The sequence below is a fragment of the Scyliorhinus torazame genome, chromosome 4 (genome assembly GCF_047496885.1).
Source record: "Scyliorhinus torazame isolate Kashiwa2021f chromosome 4, sScyTor2.1, whole genome shotgun sequence".
NCBI classification, from domain to species: Eukaryota; Metazoa; Chordata; class Chondrichthyes; order Carcharhiniformes; family Scyliorhinidae; genus Scyliorhinus; species Scyliorhinus torazame.
The window spans coordinates 299044317-299057034 of NC_092710.1; the positions used below are offsets into that span (position 1 = coordinate 299044317).

The 12718-nt window shown below is 50.3% G+C and overlaps 1 protein-coding gene across 3 annotated transcripts in view; it reads right to left on the minus strand.

Moving 5' to 3' along the window:
• ak9 (adenylate kinase 9) overlaps positions 1 to 12718 on the minus strand; it is a 544334-nt gene that overhangs the window by 508456 nt on the left and 23160 nt on the right. For all 3 annotated transcript variants that reach the window (XM_072499993.1, XM_072499992.1, XM_072499994.1), the window contains exon 5: positions 11077 to 11173. In XM_072499993.1, the coding sequence (XP_072356094.1) occupies positions 11077 to 11173 (97 nt within the window). The remainder of the gene's footprint in view (positions 1 to 11076; positions 11174 to 12718) is intronic.

Sequence of the window (12718 nt, forward strand, 5' to 3'; positions counted from 1 at the left end):
CGGCGCCGTCGCCAGTGCTTGTAGGCTGGTTCCTTTGCAGGACACCATCTCCAATCTCTTCAACGCCGCTCCCGCCCCTTTTCCCATCCACTTACACACCATTGAGATATTGGCGGCCCAATAGTACTCACTTAAGCTCGGTAGTGCCAGTCCCCCCTATCCCTGCTACGCTGCAAAAACCCCCTCCTCACTCTCGGGGTCTTCCCAGCCCACACAAAACTCATAACACCTTTCTCGATTTTCTTGAAAAAAGCCTTCGTGACCATCACCGGGAGGCACTGAAACACAAAAAGGAATCTCGGGAGGACTACCATTTTGACCGCCTGCACCCTACCCACCAGTGACAGGGGCACCATGTCCCATCTCTTAAAATCCTCCTCCATCTGTTCCACCAATCGTGTTAGATTAAGCCTATGTAAGGTTCCCCAACTCCTGGCTATCTGAATCCCTAAGTACCGGAAATCTCTTGCTACCTTCCTCAGCGGTAGATCATCTATTCCCCTGCTCTGTTCCCCCGAATGCACCACAAACAGCTCACTCTTCCCCATATTCAATTTATACCCCGAGAATTCCCCAAACTCCCTGAGTGTCCGCATTATCTCTGGCATCCCCTCCACCGGGTCCGCAACATACAGCAATAAGTAATCTGCATACAACGATACCCGGTGTTCTTCTCCTCCCCTGAGTACTCCTCTCCACCTCCTGGAGCCCCTCAGTGCTATGGCCAGGGGCTCAATTGCTAATGCAAACAGTAACGGAGACAGGGGACACCCCTGCCTCGTCCCTCTATAAAGACGGAAGTAGTCAGACCTCTGCCTGTTCGTGACCACACTTGCCACCGGGGCCCTATATAGCAGTTGTACCCATTCAATAAACCCTTCTCCAAAGCCAAATCTCCTCAACACTTCCCACAGATAATCCCACTCCACTCTGTCGAATGCTTTTTCGGCGTCCATCGCCACCACTATCTCCGCCTCCCCCTCTGGTGGGGGCATCATCATCACCCCTAGCAGCCTCCGTATGTTCGTGTTCAGCTGTCTCCCCTTAACGAACCCAGTTTGATCCTCGTGGACCACCCCCGGAACACAATCCTCTATCCTAGTCGCCATCACCTTGGCATGGAGCTTAGCATCTACATTCAAAAGGGAAATGGACCTGTAGGACCCACACTGCAGCGGGTCTTTTTCCTTCTTCAAAAGTAGCGGTATCGTCGCCTCCGACATAGTCGGGGGCAACTTCCCCCTTTCCCTGGCCTCATTAAAGGTTCTCGTCAAGAGCGGGGCCAGTAGGTCCATATATTTCCTATAAAATTCCACCGGGAACCCATCCGGTCCCGGGGCCTTCCCCGCCTGCATGCTCCCAATCCCCTTTACCACCTCCCCCATCTCAATCTGTGCTCCCAGCCCCGCCCTCTCCTGCTCCTCCACCTTCGGGAATTCCAGCTGATCCAGGAAACACATCATTCCCTCCTTCCCTTCCAGGGGCTGAGCCTTATATAACCTCTCATTGAATGCCTTGAACACCCCGTTTACTCTCTCCGCTCCCCGTTCCATCTCTCCCTCCTCGTCTCTCACCCCACCTATCTCCCTCGCCGCTCCCCTCTTCCTCAATTGGTGGGCCAGTAGCCGACTCGCCTTCTCTCCATACTCATACTGTACACCCTGTGCCCTCCTCCACTGTGCCATGCCTTACCCGTGGTCAGCAGGTCAAATTCCACATGTAACCTTTGTCTTTCCCTGTACAGTCCCTCCTCCGGTGCCCCTGCATATTGCCTGTCCACCCTCAGAAGTTCTCTCAAAAATCGCTCCCTGGATCAAGCACCGTATTGAAGTCTCCCCCCATTACCAACTTTCCCGCCTCCAGGTCCGGGATACGCCCCAACATACGCCTCATAAAGTTTGCATCATCCCAGTTCGGGGCGTATACGTTCACCAGAACCACCGCCTCCCCTTGCAATCTACCACTCACCATCACATATCTACCCCCACTCTCCGCCACTATGGTTTTTGCCTCAAACAGTACCCGTTTCCCCACTAGGATAGCCACCAAGGTGTGCGAGTACCCGTGCCCTTTTAATCGGCCCGTTCAGCCCTCTCACGTTCCACGTGATCAGCCGGGTTGGGGGGCTCTTTACCCCCCCCCCCACCCCCCGCCTTGTCGACCAGTCATCCCCTTTTTTAACCCAGCTCCTCACCCGGTTCCCACGTACCTGTATATCCCACCGACGGTGCCCCCCCGTCTCAACCACCCCGTCCCATAACAGCTCCCCCTTCTCCTTGGCAGCAGCAACCCAGTTAACTCCCCCCCCCCCCCTCCGCTAGATCCCCTTCTAGCGTAGTTGCACTCCCCATGTTGCTCCCAGAAGTCAGCGAACTCTGGCTGACCTCGGCTTCCCCCTTTGCCCTCGGCCCCTCACTGTGCGAGGCCCCCTCCTTCCTGCGTCCCTGTTCCCGCCACAATTATCATAACGCTGGAGCAAAGCCCGCGTTTCCCACTCGGCCCCGCCCCTAATGGCGCATTTCCCTTCTCCTTCCCCTTTCCTTCCCACCGGCGCCCACAGTTCCTCATGCTCCCCCCTCCCCCCCAACGAGGGGAAGAGAGAAAAGTTACAGGGTCGAAGGATTAACAAATTGAGAAAATCATCCCCCCCCTTCCCCTTCCTCGTCCCACATAATCACCCCACCACTTTATCCCAGAAGCTCTTTCTCTTGCCAGACTATTCCAGCTTCTCGTCCACAATGAATGTCCACGCCTCTTCTGCCGTCTCAAAGTAGTGGTGCTTCCCTTGGTGTGTGACCCACAGTTTCGCCGGTTGCAACATTCCAAATTGAACCTTCTTTTTGTGAAGCACCGATTGAAACTTGCCCTCCTTCTCACCACCTCCGCACTCCAATCCTGGTATACGCGGATCACCGCGTTCTCCCACCTACAGCTCCAAGTTTTCTTCGCCCACCTGAGGACCGTCTCTCTGTCGTTGTAGCGGAGAAACCTCACCACTATAGCTCGAGGTATTTCTCCAGCCTTTGGTCTTCGCGCCAGAACTTGATAAGCACCCTCCACCTCCAAGGGGCCCGTCGGGGCCTCCGATCCCATTAGCGAGTGAAGCATCGTGCTTACATATGCCCCGACGTCCGCCCCCTCTGCGCCTTCGGGAAGACCCAGGACTCTTAAATTCTTCCTCCTCGAATTATTCTCCAGTGCTTCCAACCTCTCCACCCACCTTTTGTGCTGTGCCTCGTGCGTCTCTGTCTTCACCACCAGGCCCTATATTTCATCTTCGTTTTCAGCAGCCTTTGCCTTCACGACCCGAAGCTCCAGTTCCTGGGTCCTCTGCTCCTCCTTTAGCCCTTCAATCGCCTGTAATATCGGGGCCAACAGCTCCTTCTTCAACTCCTTCTTCAGCTCTTCCACACAGCGCTGCAGGAACTCTTGTTGCTCCGGGCCCCATAACAAACGGCCTCCTTCCGATGCCATCTTGCTTCAAGCTTCCCTTCCTTGCCACTGCTCCAGAGGATCTTCTGCAATCCGGCCGCTATCCTCTCCTTTTTCCATGTGTATCCGGGGGGGATTCCCTTCTAGTTTACCGCACAGTAATTCTGGCCGTTTAAATTGCCGTTGGGGCTCCTAATAAGAGCCCAAAAGTCCGTTCCAACGGGAGGTGCCGAAACGTGCGACTCAGCTGGTCATCGCCGCACCCGGAAGTCTGCCCGATTATGTATTTTCTTTTAATGTACTTAATGATCTGTTTGAGCCTCTCTCAGAAAAATACTTTTCACTGTACCTTGGTACACGTGACAATAAACAAATCCAATCCAAAGAGGGAATCAGGCGCACCTGGAAGTAGTGCGGCTGAGCCTCCGGGTCAACCTGCATCTTAGCCATGGCCCCTTTTATGGCCCCCCCCCGGCTGGAAGACTTAAGGGTACTTGCTGAGTACCTCGCAAGGCCATCGGACCCCACTTGGACAATGTGCTGCCAGTCCAAGTGCAAATGTGAAACCAATCGTGGCCCAACATGCTAGGACCATTCCCTCGATCAATAATGAGAGGGTAACAAGCCCATAAACCACCAAATGTCGTCCCAACAATACTCAGCTACTACCCTGTATATGTGGCCAACCGAGCCAGTGTCCACCATGGTCAAAGTTTGCACGCTGTGCTTTATGCGGTCAAAGGTGCTCGTGCTACAACAGAAACAGCTTCCCCAGTATCCAACTCCATGTTTAATAAATGGCCCTTCACCTGCACTGGGACCCAAATGGGAGCCACATGGGACAGCGCCACACAATTCAACGGCATCGCAGCCTCATGGTCCGGCTCATCCAGATGAAAAGTCCGGTCTCAAGGAAGATGTCTTCCCCTGCCAGGGCTGCTGGGACCACTGGGGCTCTTGCTGGCTGCGGTCGCACCTGGACCGGCAACCACACATTGCGCATTAACCCAAACCACTGGTTTATGGCTACAATACGCAGCTCCCAGTAGTTCCCAACTGGGTCTAATTGTCGATGGCGAACTGACCAGCGTTATATACAATATAGATTGAGTTTCCCCTTAATGAGGGAGCTGGTACTCTACAAGGTTCATGGAGAAGACAATCATTCCCACCCCTTAAGCCTCGTGTGGCAGGACTTAGAACACCCGGATAGCATTCCAAACTCACAGGAATTCTATATGAAAGTAACTACTTTTCATGTACTTTGGTTGTTCTGGCCATTCTATCGCAATGATAAAGCTATTGGAGCAGACTTAGCAAATCTGTGGCACTGATTATATTATCGGGCCCAACCTTTAGATTTAAATTGGGTCCGTACTTGTCTGCAGCGGGAGCTCTCCTCAATTTCAATCCAGTGAAGATAAAATGCTGCAAATTGGAAAACTCATGGAACCCTGGAGTGAGTCTTGGATGATTTTAACGCCTTCTCCATAGTTAATGCAAGATTGGGGTGAGGGGGGAGATAAATGAATACCTGAACTTTCCTTCTTGTATCAAAATGGCTTACTCAATGTGAATTATGGCTATATGTGAATTTTGTTGTCGTATTTTTCTGTAGAGGTGATGGGTTAACAAAATAGTGCTGTGAGGAGCAGAAAGCTTTTCATAAAATCATAGAATCACTACAGCACAGGAGGAGGCCACTCGGCCTACCGAGTCTGCACCAGCTCTCTGAAATAGCACCCTACCTAGGCCCACTCCCCTTCCTATCCCGGAACCCCATCTCACCTTTGGACATTAAAGTGCAATTTAGCAAGGCCAATCTACCTAACCTGCATATCTTTGGACTGTGGGAGGAAACCAGAGCACCCAGAGTAAACCCACGCAGACACGGGGTTTTTTCATTCTTTAAAGGATGTGAGTATCACTGACTAGACCAGCATTTATTGACCATCTGTAATTGCCCCCGAGAAAGGGGTGGTGAGCTCTTGCAGTCCATGTGCTGTAGGTACACCCACTGAGCTGTTCGGAAGGGAGTTCCAAGGTTTTCGTCCAGCGGTAGTGAAAGAATGGTGATGTGTTTCCAAGTCAGGATTATGATGAATGTAGGAATTTTTTATATATATTGTATTATGTGTCTGTTGCATAATGTTATTAAAAGAATTTAGGTTAAGTTATCCATATTAGTGATGGTGATGTGCTGAGCGGACGGACATCAGGGGCTCTCCTCCAAACCAGGACAAAAAATGGCACTTTTGTCGAATTTTGCCCAAATATCGAAGAGAAAAATACCTCAACAGCAAAAGGTGGGCAACCAAGAAAAGATGCCAGCAAACGGGAGCTCGAGGGGCTGAAGAGACGGCAGAAGCGGCGGAAATAACCATGAGCAGCAGGCGGAAGAGATGGCGGATCGATGAGGCGAAGGGACCCAGCAGAGAGGGCGGTCAACAACCCAAGCATCAGCCTCCCTCCCACCACCTGGAGACAGATGAAGGAGCTGGCCGCCATGAAGGAGGCGGTCAGCATAGAAGTCCAGGTGGCAGTCGAGGTGGCGGAGGCAGAGGCGAAGGCCACCATACAAAAAGCAATCGATGGGCTGGGGAAGAAAGTAGAGACTCAGCAGAGGACGATCTTCAACCTGGAAAAGGCCTCGACGGACCAGAGTGACAGAACCGTCGCCCTGGAGATAGAAGTGAAGAGGTTGGTTGCAGTCCAGGGGAACTTAAGAGGGAAAGTCGAGGACCAAGAGAACAGGTACGACGACAAAATATTTGGATCGTGGGCCTGGCGGAAGGCATTGAGGGCAAAGACCTGATGGACTACGTAGCCCAAATGCTGGCCAACTTAGTCGGGAGAGACAGATTCCCCAAACCCCCAGAGCTCAGACCGAAACCTAAGGCTGGGGAGCAGCCAAAGCAGCGAAGCTCCACAGATACCAGGACCGTGAGAGGATCCTGAGGTGGGCACGCTAGACAAAAGCGAGCACCTGGGAAGGACACAAAATCCGAATCTACCAGGACATTGGGCAGATCTGGCAAATGCAGGGCCGCGTTTAACCAGACAAAGTCGGCCCTGTACAAGAACAGGGTATGTTTTCGTATGCTGTTCCCAGCCAGCTCTGAGTCATGTACCAAAAAATAAACCCTACTTTAACTCCCTGGAGGAAGCAAATGAATTTGTCCGAACCAATAGCCTGGACAAGGGACAAGCACGGCAACGATGAGGGTTGTGTAGGGAAGACTGCGAAAGAGCAAAAGACTCATTGGACAGTGAGCATGTTTGCACGGGACTGTGCTGCCTCGATCCGATCATAAAGGGAAGACTGGGTCACAGAAAGAAGCTAGGACAGGGAGAGGCAGGTGTAGGTTTAAACAGGGAAAATGGACAGTCAGCAGGCATAAGAAAGGGCTAAACCAGCCCAGGGAGGGGGGCCACCACACTGGCAGAAATAGCTAGCACGGGAAGACAGACAGCATGGGGGTCCGCAGCGCACCTCCCGGTACAGAGGGAATGTTTGGTCAGGGGCATGGGGATCACAAAAGGAACAGAGCAGTAAAAATCAGTTGGGTTTCGTATGGGCTTTGGCGAGTGAGGAACAGATTGAGGAAACAAGATGGCACCGTAAGCAGCCACTTTGGAGAATCCCTGGGCAAAGGGAAACTCCGGAGTTCAGGGGCGCACCCACATGGCATATTCACAGTCGGCGGCCATGTTGGGTGCCCCCTGGACAAAGGGAAACCCTGGAGCACAGGGGCCCGGTCTCATGGTGAGAACGTGACCGTGGCCATTTTGGACGGCCCCTAACAAAGGGAAACCCCGGAGTGCAGGGGCGGGTCCACTAGGTAAGTATGGTTGATGCCTCAGGGGGGCACCCTACCAGGATTATCACCTGGAACGTCAGGGGACTTAACGGCCCAGTAAAAAGATGCAGAATCTTCACCCACCCAAGAAGCCTGAAAGCCAACATAATCTTCTTGCAGGAAACAAGAGGACAAGATTCATGGCAACAAGGACTGTTACGGACCTCGGGGGATGGTACATCATGGTCAGCAATGTCCTAGAAGGGGCACCGGCAGTTCTGGTAAATGTGTAAGCACCCAACTGGGACGATACCAGCTTCATAAAAAAGACCATGGCAGAAATCCCCGACACTGACACACACATGTGGGGCGACTTCAACTGCACATATGGCCCACTGACGGACCGATCAAACCTCAGATTGGGGAAAAGGATGGGCATGGCCAGTTGATGTACGATCAATGACCACTAAAGCGAGGTTGTAGTCCAACTGAAGGCTTTAATAAGCTAGATGTTTCCCCCAGCAGCTCAGGTACAGAATGAAGGCTGCTGGAGCGGCACGGGCTCTTATACCCCGCCTTGCAGGGTGGAGCTTGACCAATAGGAAACATACAATATCTACCAATGGTGTTCCAGCATTACCAGGTACCGTAATACCTCTACACAGACTACACCAGGGAACTGCGAACATTCATGGAGCAGTTGGGGGTGGTGGACCTGTGACGATTACTACACCCCAGTGAGAAGGAATTCTCGTTCTTTTCGCAGATCCATAAAGGATACTCGAGGATTTACTTCCTTGCAGTGGGAAAGTGGTGGGAAAGCTCTTACAGGAATAGTAAGAGTGGAATACTCCGACCACGCTCCACATTACATGGATGTGAAATTGGAGACTGGCCGTGCCCAGTGCTCCACTTGGAGATTGGACACGGACCCATTGGACATTAAAATCTTCTGCCAGAAAATATCGCAAGCCATAGGGAGTATGTTACAGATAACCGGAACGGGGAGGTCTCACCCTCCATGTTCTGGGAAGCATTGAAGCAAAAAAGACAAAGACCTGACGAAATGCAGATCATATAGACCCATCTCGCTGCTAAATGTGGACGTGAAGATACTCGCAAAAGCTCTGGCTAAGAGACTGGAGAACTGCGTGCCAGAGGTGAGGAACAGACGGGCTTTGTCAAGTGTAGACAGCTAACCGTGAACATCAGATGGCCGCTGAATGTAATAATGACCCCATCCGGGGAGAGAACACCAGAGGTGATCGTCTCCTTGGACGCAGAAAAGGCTTTCGACAGAGTCGAATGGAAGTACCTCATTGAGATACTAGAGCAGTGTGGGCTAGGGATGAGGTTCACCTCGTGGATGAAATCCTGTACAATGACCCCAATGTACAATGGCGAGCATTCGGACCAACACCACCAGCTCTGAATACTTCCAGCTGCACAGAGGCACCAGGAAGGGATGCCCACTGTCCCCGCTCCTGTTCGCACTGGCAATCGAACCCAGGGCAATTGCTCTGCGAGACGTGAAAGACTGGAAGGGCATCCTAAGAGGAGGCAGAGAGCACAGAGTCTCACTCTATGCAAATTATCTGCTTCTCTGCATCTCAGACCCCCAGAACGGCCTGAAAGTATCTTGAAGCTCCTGGAAGAGTTTGGGGCCTTCTCGAGGACCAAACACAACCTGGGGCAAGAGCGAGGGATTCCCGGTGAAACCAAACTGAATCAATCTGTACAAGCAAGCCAACAGACAAAACAGGCAGAAGCCATGCAGATCTGTATACTGTCTCAAGGTCCAAGACCAAACTGACATCATCACTCAGCCCCACAATTTCAGAGCACCCTGTCTTCATCCACAATCACTTCAATGGCCTTATCTCTCTCTGCAGCTTCTCCCATTCGACATGCTTTACTGTATTCTACGGTATTCCAAGTCTGGCTTCTAGGGCATTACTAAAGCAGACTTTGGTGCCTCAGCCTTAATTTTTAATTGATCCCCACACCACTCCAGCTCTCTATCTCATTCCTTATCTTAAAAGCCTTCTCAAAACATAACGCTTTAATAAAGCTTTCAGTTACCTCTCTTAATCCTCCTAAAATGATTGTTAGCCATTTTCTTCTCCTCTGTGAACATGGCTACGATCCAGCAGCTGGTAAGAACCAAATCTCAAAAAGGGAAACTTGCCAAACAATGACAACTATTTTCTTTTCGTATTTACCACAAGAAAATACATGTATTGAACACAGGAGCCATAAATTCCAGTCACATTTTTGGAGATTTTAAATATTAAATTGAAACATTTATTAAGAAAAGAAACTTAAACACACAAGATTACATGTACACAGTCAAAATTAGTCCTACAGCACATTCCCCCAAAAGAATCTTACTTGGTTCGAATCACAAATAAACACCCCTTTAGGCAATGTTCCTTAATGATGTTTGATCTATAAATTTCCACTAATGTTCCCACACGACACAATGCACTGTTGCTGTAGGGGAAGTATTTCACTAGGCTTCTCTCACTCCTACTTGGCTGTGGAAAGACAAGACTTTAAAACAAAACCCTGCTTTCTGGAACAACCAGAAACCTCTCTGAGGTGGGTGAAGGCTGCTTAATTCACTTCTTCACTGTTCTATCCCAGCACTCTTTTCAGGAAATCTTACATGGCCACACCTAAACACAGCTCCCATCCTCTCTTTAAATATTTTTTTCTCTTTTCCCATTGTCCTTTTCCTTCTTTGAAATTTACCTTGCCCAAGATATAAAATATTTATGTTCTCCTTATAGCCACTACTTTAAGGTAACAGATATACATTTACTTTGCCTTATTTAATAATGACTTATTCCAGTTGTAAAACTCCTTCTGACTTCCTTTTGAAATTTAACAACTGAACCCAAAAAACCTTCTTTATTTCTGAATGTAAATTACAACCCATACCTTATTTAATTGTAGAACATCCAATGTAAGCCTTTAACAAATGCCTGCCTTTCACACCTAGCCCCTTTGATAACCTCACCTTTGTAGATTCACAGTCCCCATCATAACGGAATTAGTCATACACACACCATAAGGCATAGGGGCAGAATTAGGCCACTTGGCCCATCAAGTCTGCTCCGCCATTCAATCATGGCTGATATTTTTCTCATCTCCATTCTCCTGCCTTCTTCCCATAACCCCTGATCCCCTTATTAATCAAGAACCTATCTATCTCTGTTAAAGACACTTAGTGACTTGGCCTCCACAGCTTTCTGCGGCAAAAAGTCCTGCAAATTCACCACCCTCTGGCTGAAGAAATTCCACCTCTTCTCTGTTTTAAAAGATCGTTCCTTTAGTCTTAAATTGTGTCCTCGGGTTCTACTATTTCCTACAAGTGTAAACATCCTATCCACGTCCACTCTGTCCAGGCCTCGCAGTGTCCTGTAAGTTTCACTAAGGTTCCCCCTCATCCTTCTAAACCCCAACCAGTACTGACCCAGTGTCCTCAACCGCTCCTCATACGACAAGTTCTTCATTCTAGGGATTATTCTTGTGAACCTCCTCTGGACCCTTTCCAAGGCCAGCACATCCTTCCTCAGATACAGGGCCCAAAACTGCTCACAATACTCCAAATAGGGTCTGACCGGAGACTTATACAGCTTCAGAAGTACATCCCTGCTCTTGTATTCTAGCCCTCTTGACATGAATGCTAACATTGTATTTGCCTTCCTAACTGCCAACTGAACCTGCACGTTAAGAGAATGTCATAGTGGACCCCAGATATATCTTGTTTCAGAAGATCCTTAGGATTCTTCTACAATAAAGATGCCATATGAATGCAAATACTTTGTGTTATACTCACCCTGATGAGCAGCCTCTGGAGAACGGAGTTTGTCCAACATCAAATTCATTACTAGCTCCTCATGAATACTCTCACCTCTAAGAAGGCATTGCTGAAACTAAAGGAATATTTGGAAAATTATAGTAGTTTCTAAGAAAAAGGTCAGGCCTCATACAATGCATGTAACAAGGTGAATTTGATTTCAGGAACTTCCGGTTGTGGCCATGGAGTGAGTGGTCGCAGATTTGGATGCTTTCGCTCGAGGTGGAATTTTCTGGTCCTTCCCCAACTGATTTGAGAAGTGTTTTTGCTGGTGAATGGTGCACAAGCACTGAAGGATTGAAGGTGTTGCCAGTTTATGGCTTACCAAACAAGGAGTGCACAAATAAGAGGCAGCAGCTTGACTGCGAGAATAGTCGAGGTGTGAGATAGAATAAGATGGCGGAAGGCGCTGGGGCATCGTTGTCAGTGGTCTAGAGAGCAGCTTGTGAACCTTTTGACCAACAAGTTCCAGCTGCAGAGGAAGGAGGCCTCAGAGGACCGGGCTAAAGTGGTGGAGCCGCTTTGGGAGGCTATCAAGAGAGTGGAGCAGGGGCTGGAGGCCCAAGGCCTGGCACTCCAGGAGGTGGAGGAGTCGAAGGGGGAGCATGAGGACCAGCTGGCCTCGCTGGAGGCGGAGATGGTGCTGGTGGTGGATAGCCAAAAGAGGTTGAGGGAGAAGGTGGAGGACCCAGGGCAGCACGGTAGCATAGTGGTTAGCATAATTGCTTCACAGCTCCAGGGTCCCAGGTTCGATTCCCGGCTTGGGTCACTGTCTGTGCGGAGTCTGCACGTTCTCCCCGTGTGTGCGTGGGTTTCCTCCGGGTGCTCCGGTTTCCTCCCACAGTCCAAAGACGTGCAGGTTAGGTGGATTGGCCATGCTAAATTGCCCTTAGTGTCCAAAATTGGCCTTAGGGTTGGTTGAGTGGGGTTACTGGGTTATGGGGATAGGATGGTGTGGGCCTCGGTAGGGTGCTCTTTCCAAGAGCCGGTGCAGACTCGATGGGCCGAATGGCCTCCTTCTGCACTGTAAATTCTATGATCTATGATCTATGACCTTGAGAATCGCTCCAAGAGGCAGAATCTCCAGATCGTGAGGATGCTTGAGGGGGGTCTAAGGAGTGCAGGTCGCTAAATATATCGCAAATATGCTGGAGAAACTGATGGGAGAGGGGCTCTTTGAGTATTCCGTCAAGGTGGATCGGGCGCACAGGAGGAGGCCGAAGGTGGGGGAGCAGTCGACGGCAATGGTGGGGAGGCTGCATCGTTTTCTCGATAAGGAGAAAATCATGAGATGGGCAAGGCAGATGAAGTGGTGCACCTGGGAGGGGAGAGAGCTGAGAACATATCAGGACTTGGGTTTGGAGTTGATCATGTGGCGGGCTGGCTACAATCGGATCAAGGCTGCCCTCTACAAGGAGGGGTGAAGTTTGGGGTGCTGTACCCTGCTCATCTGTGGGTCATGCAACAGAATCAGATGTTTTATTTTGATACGCCGGAGGCAAAGGAGTTCATGAGAGATGGACTGGGAGGAGTGCAAGGTCACTGAACTGTGGAGATGATCAATATGGGCAATGTGGGTTCACAGGATTTGTTTATTTTCACGTGTACCGAGGTATAGTGT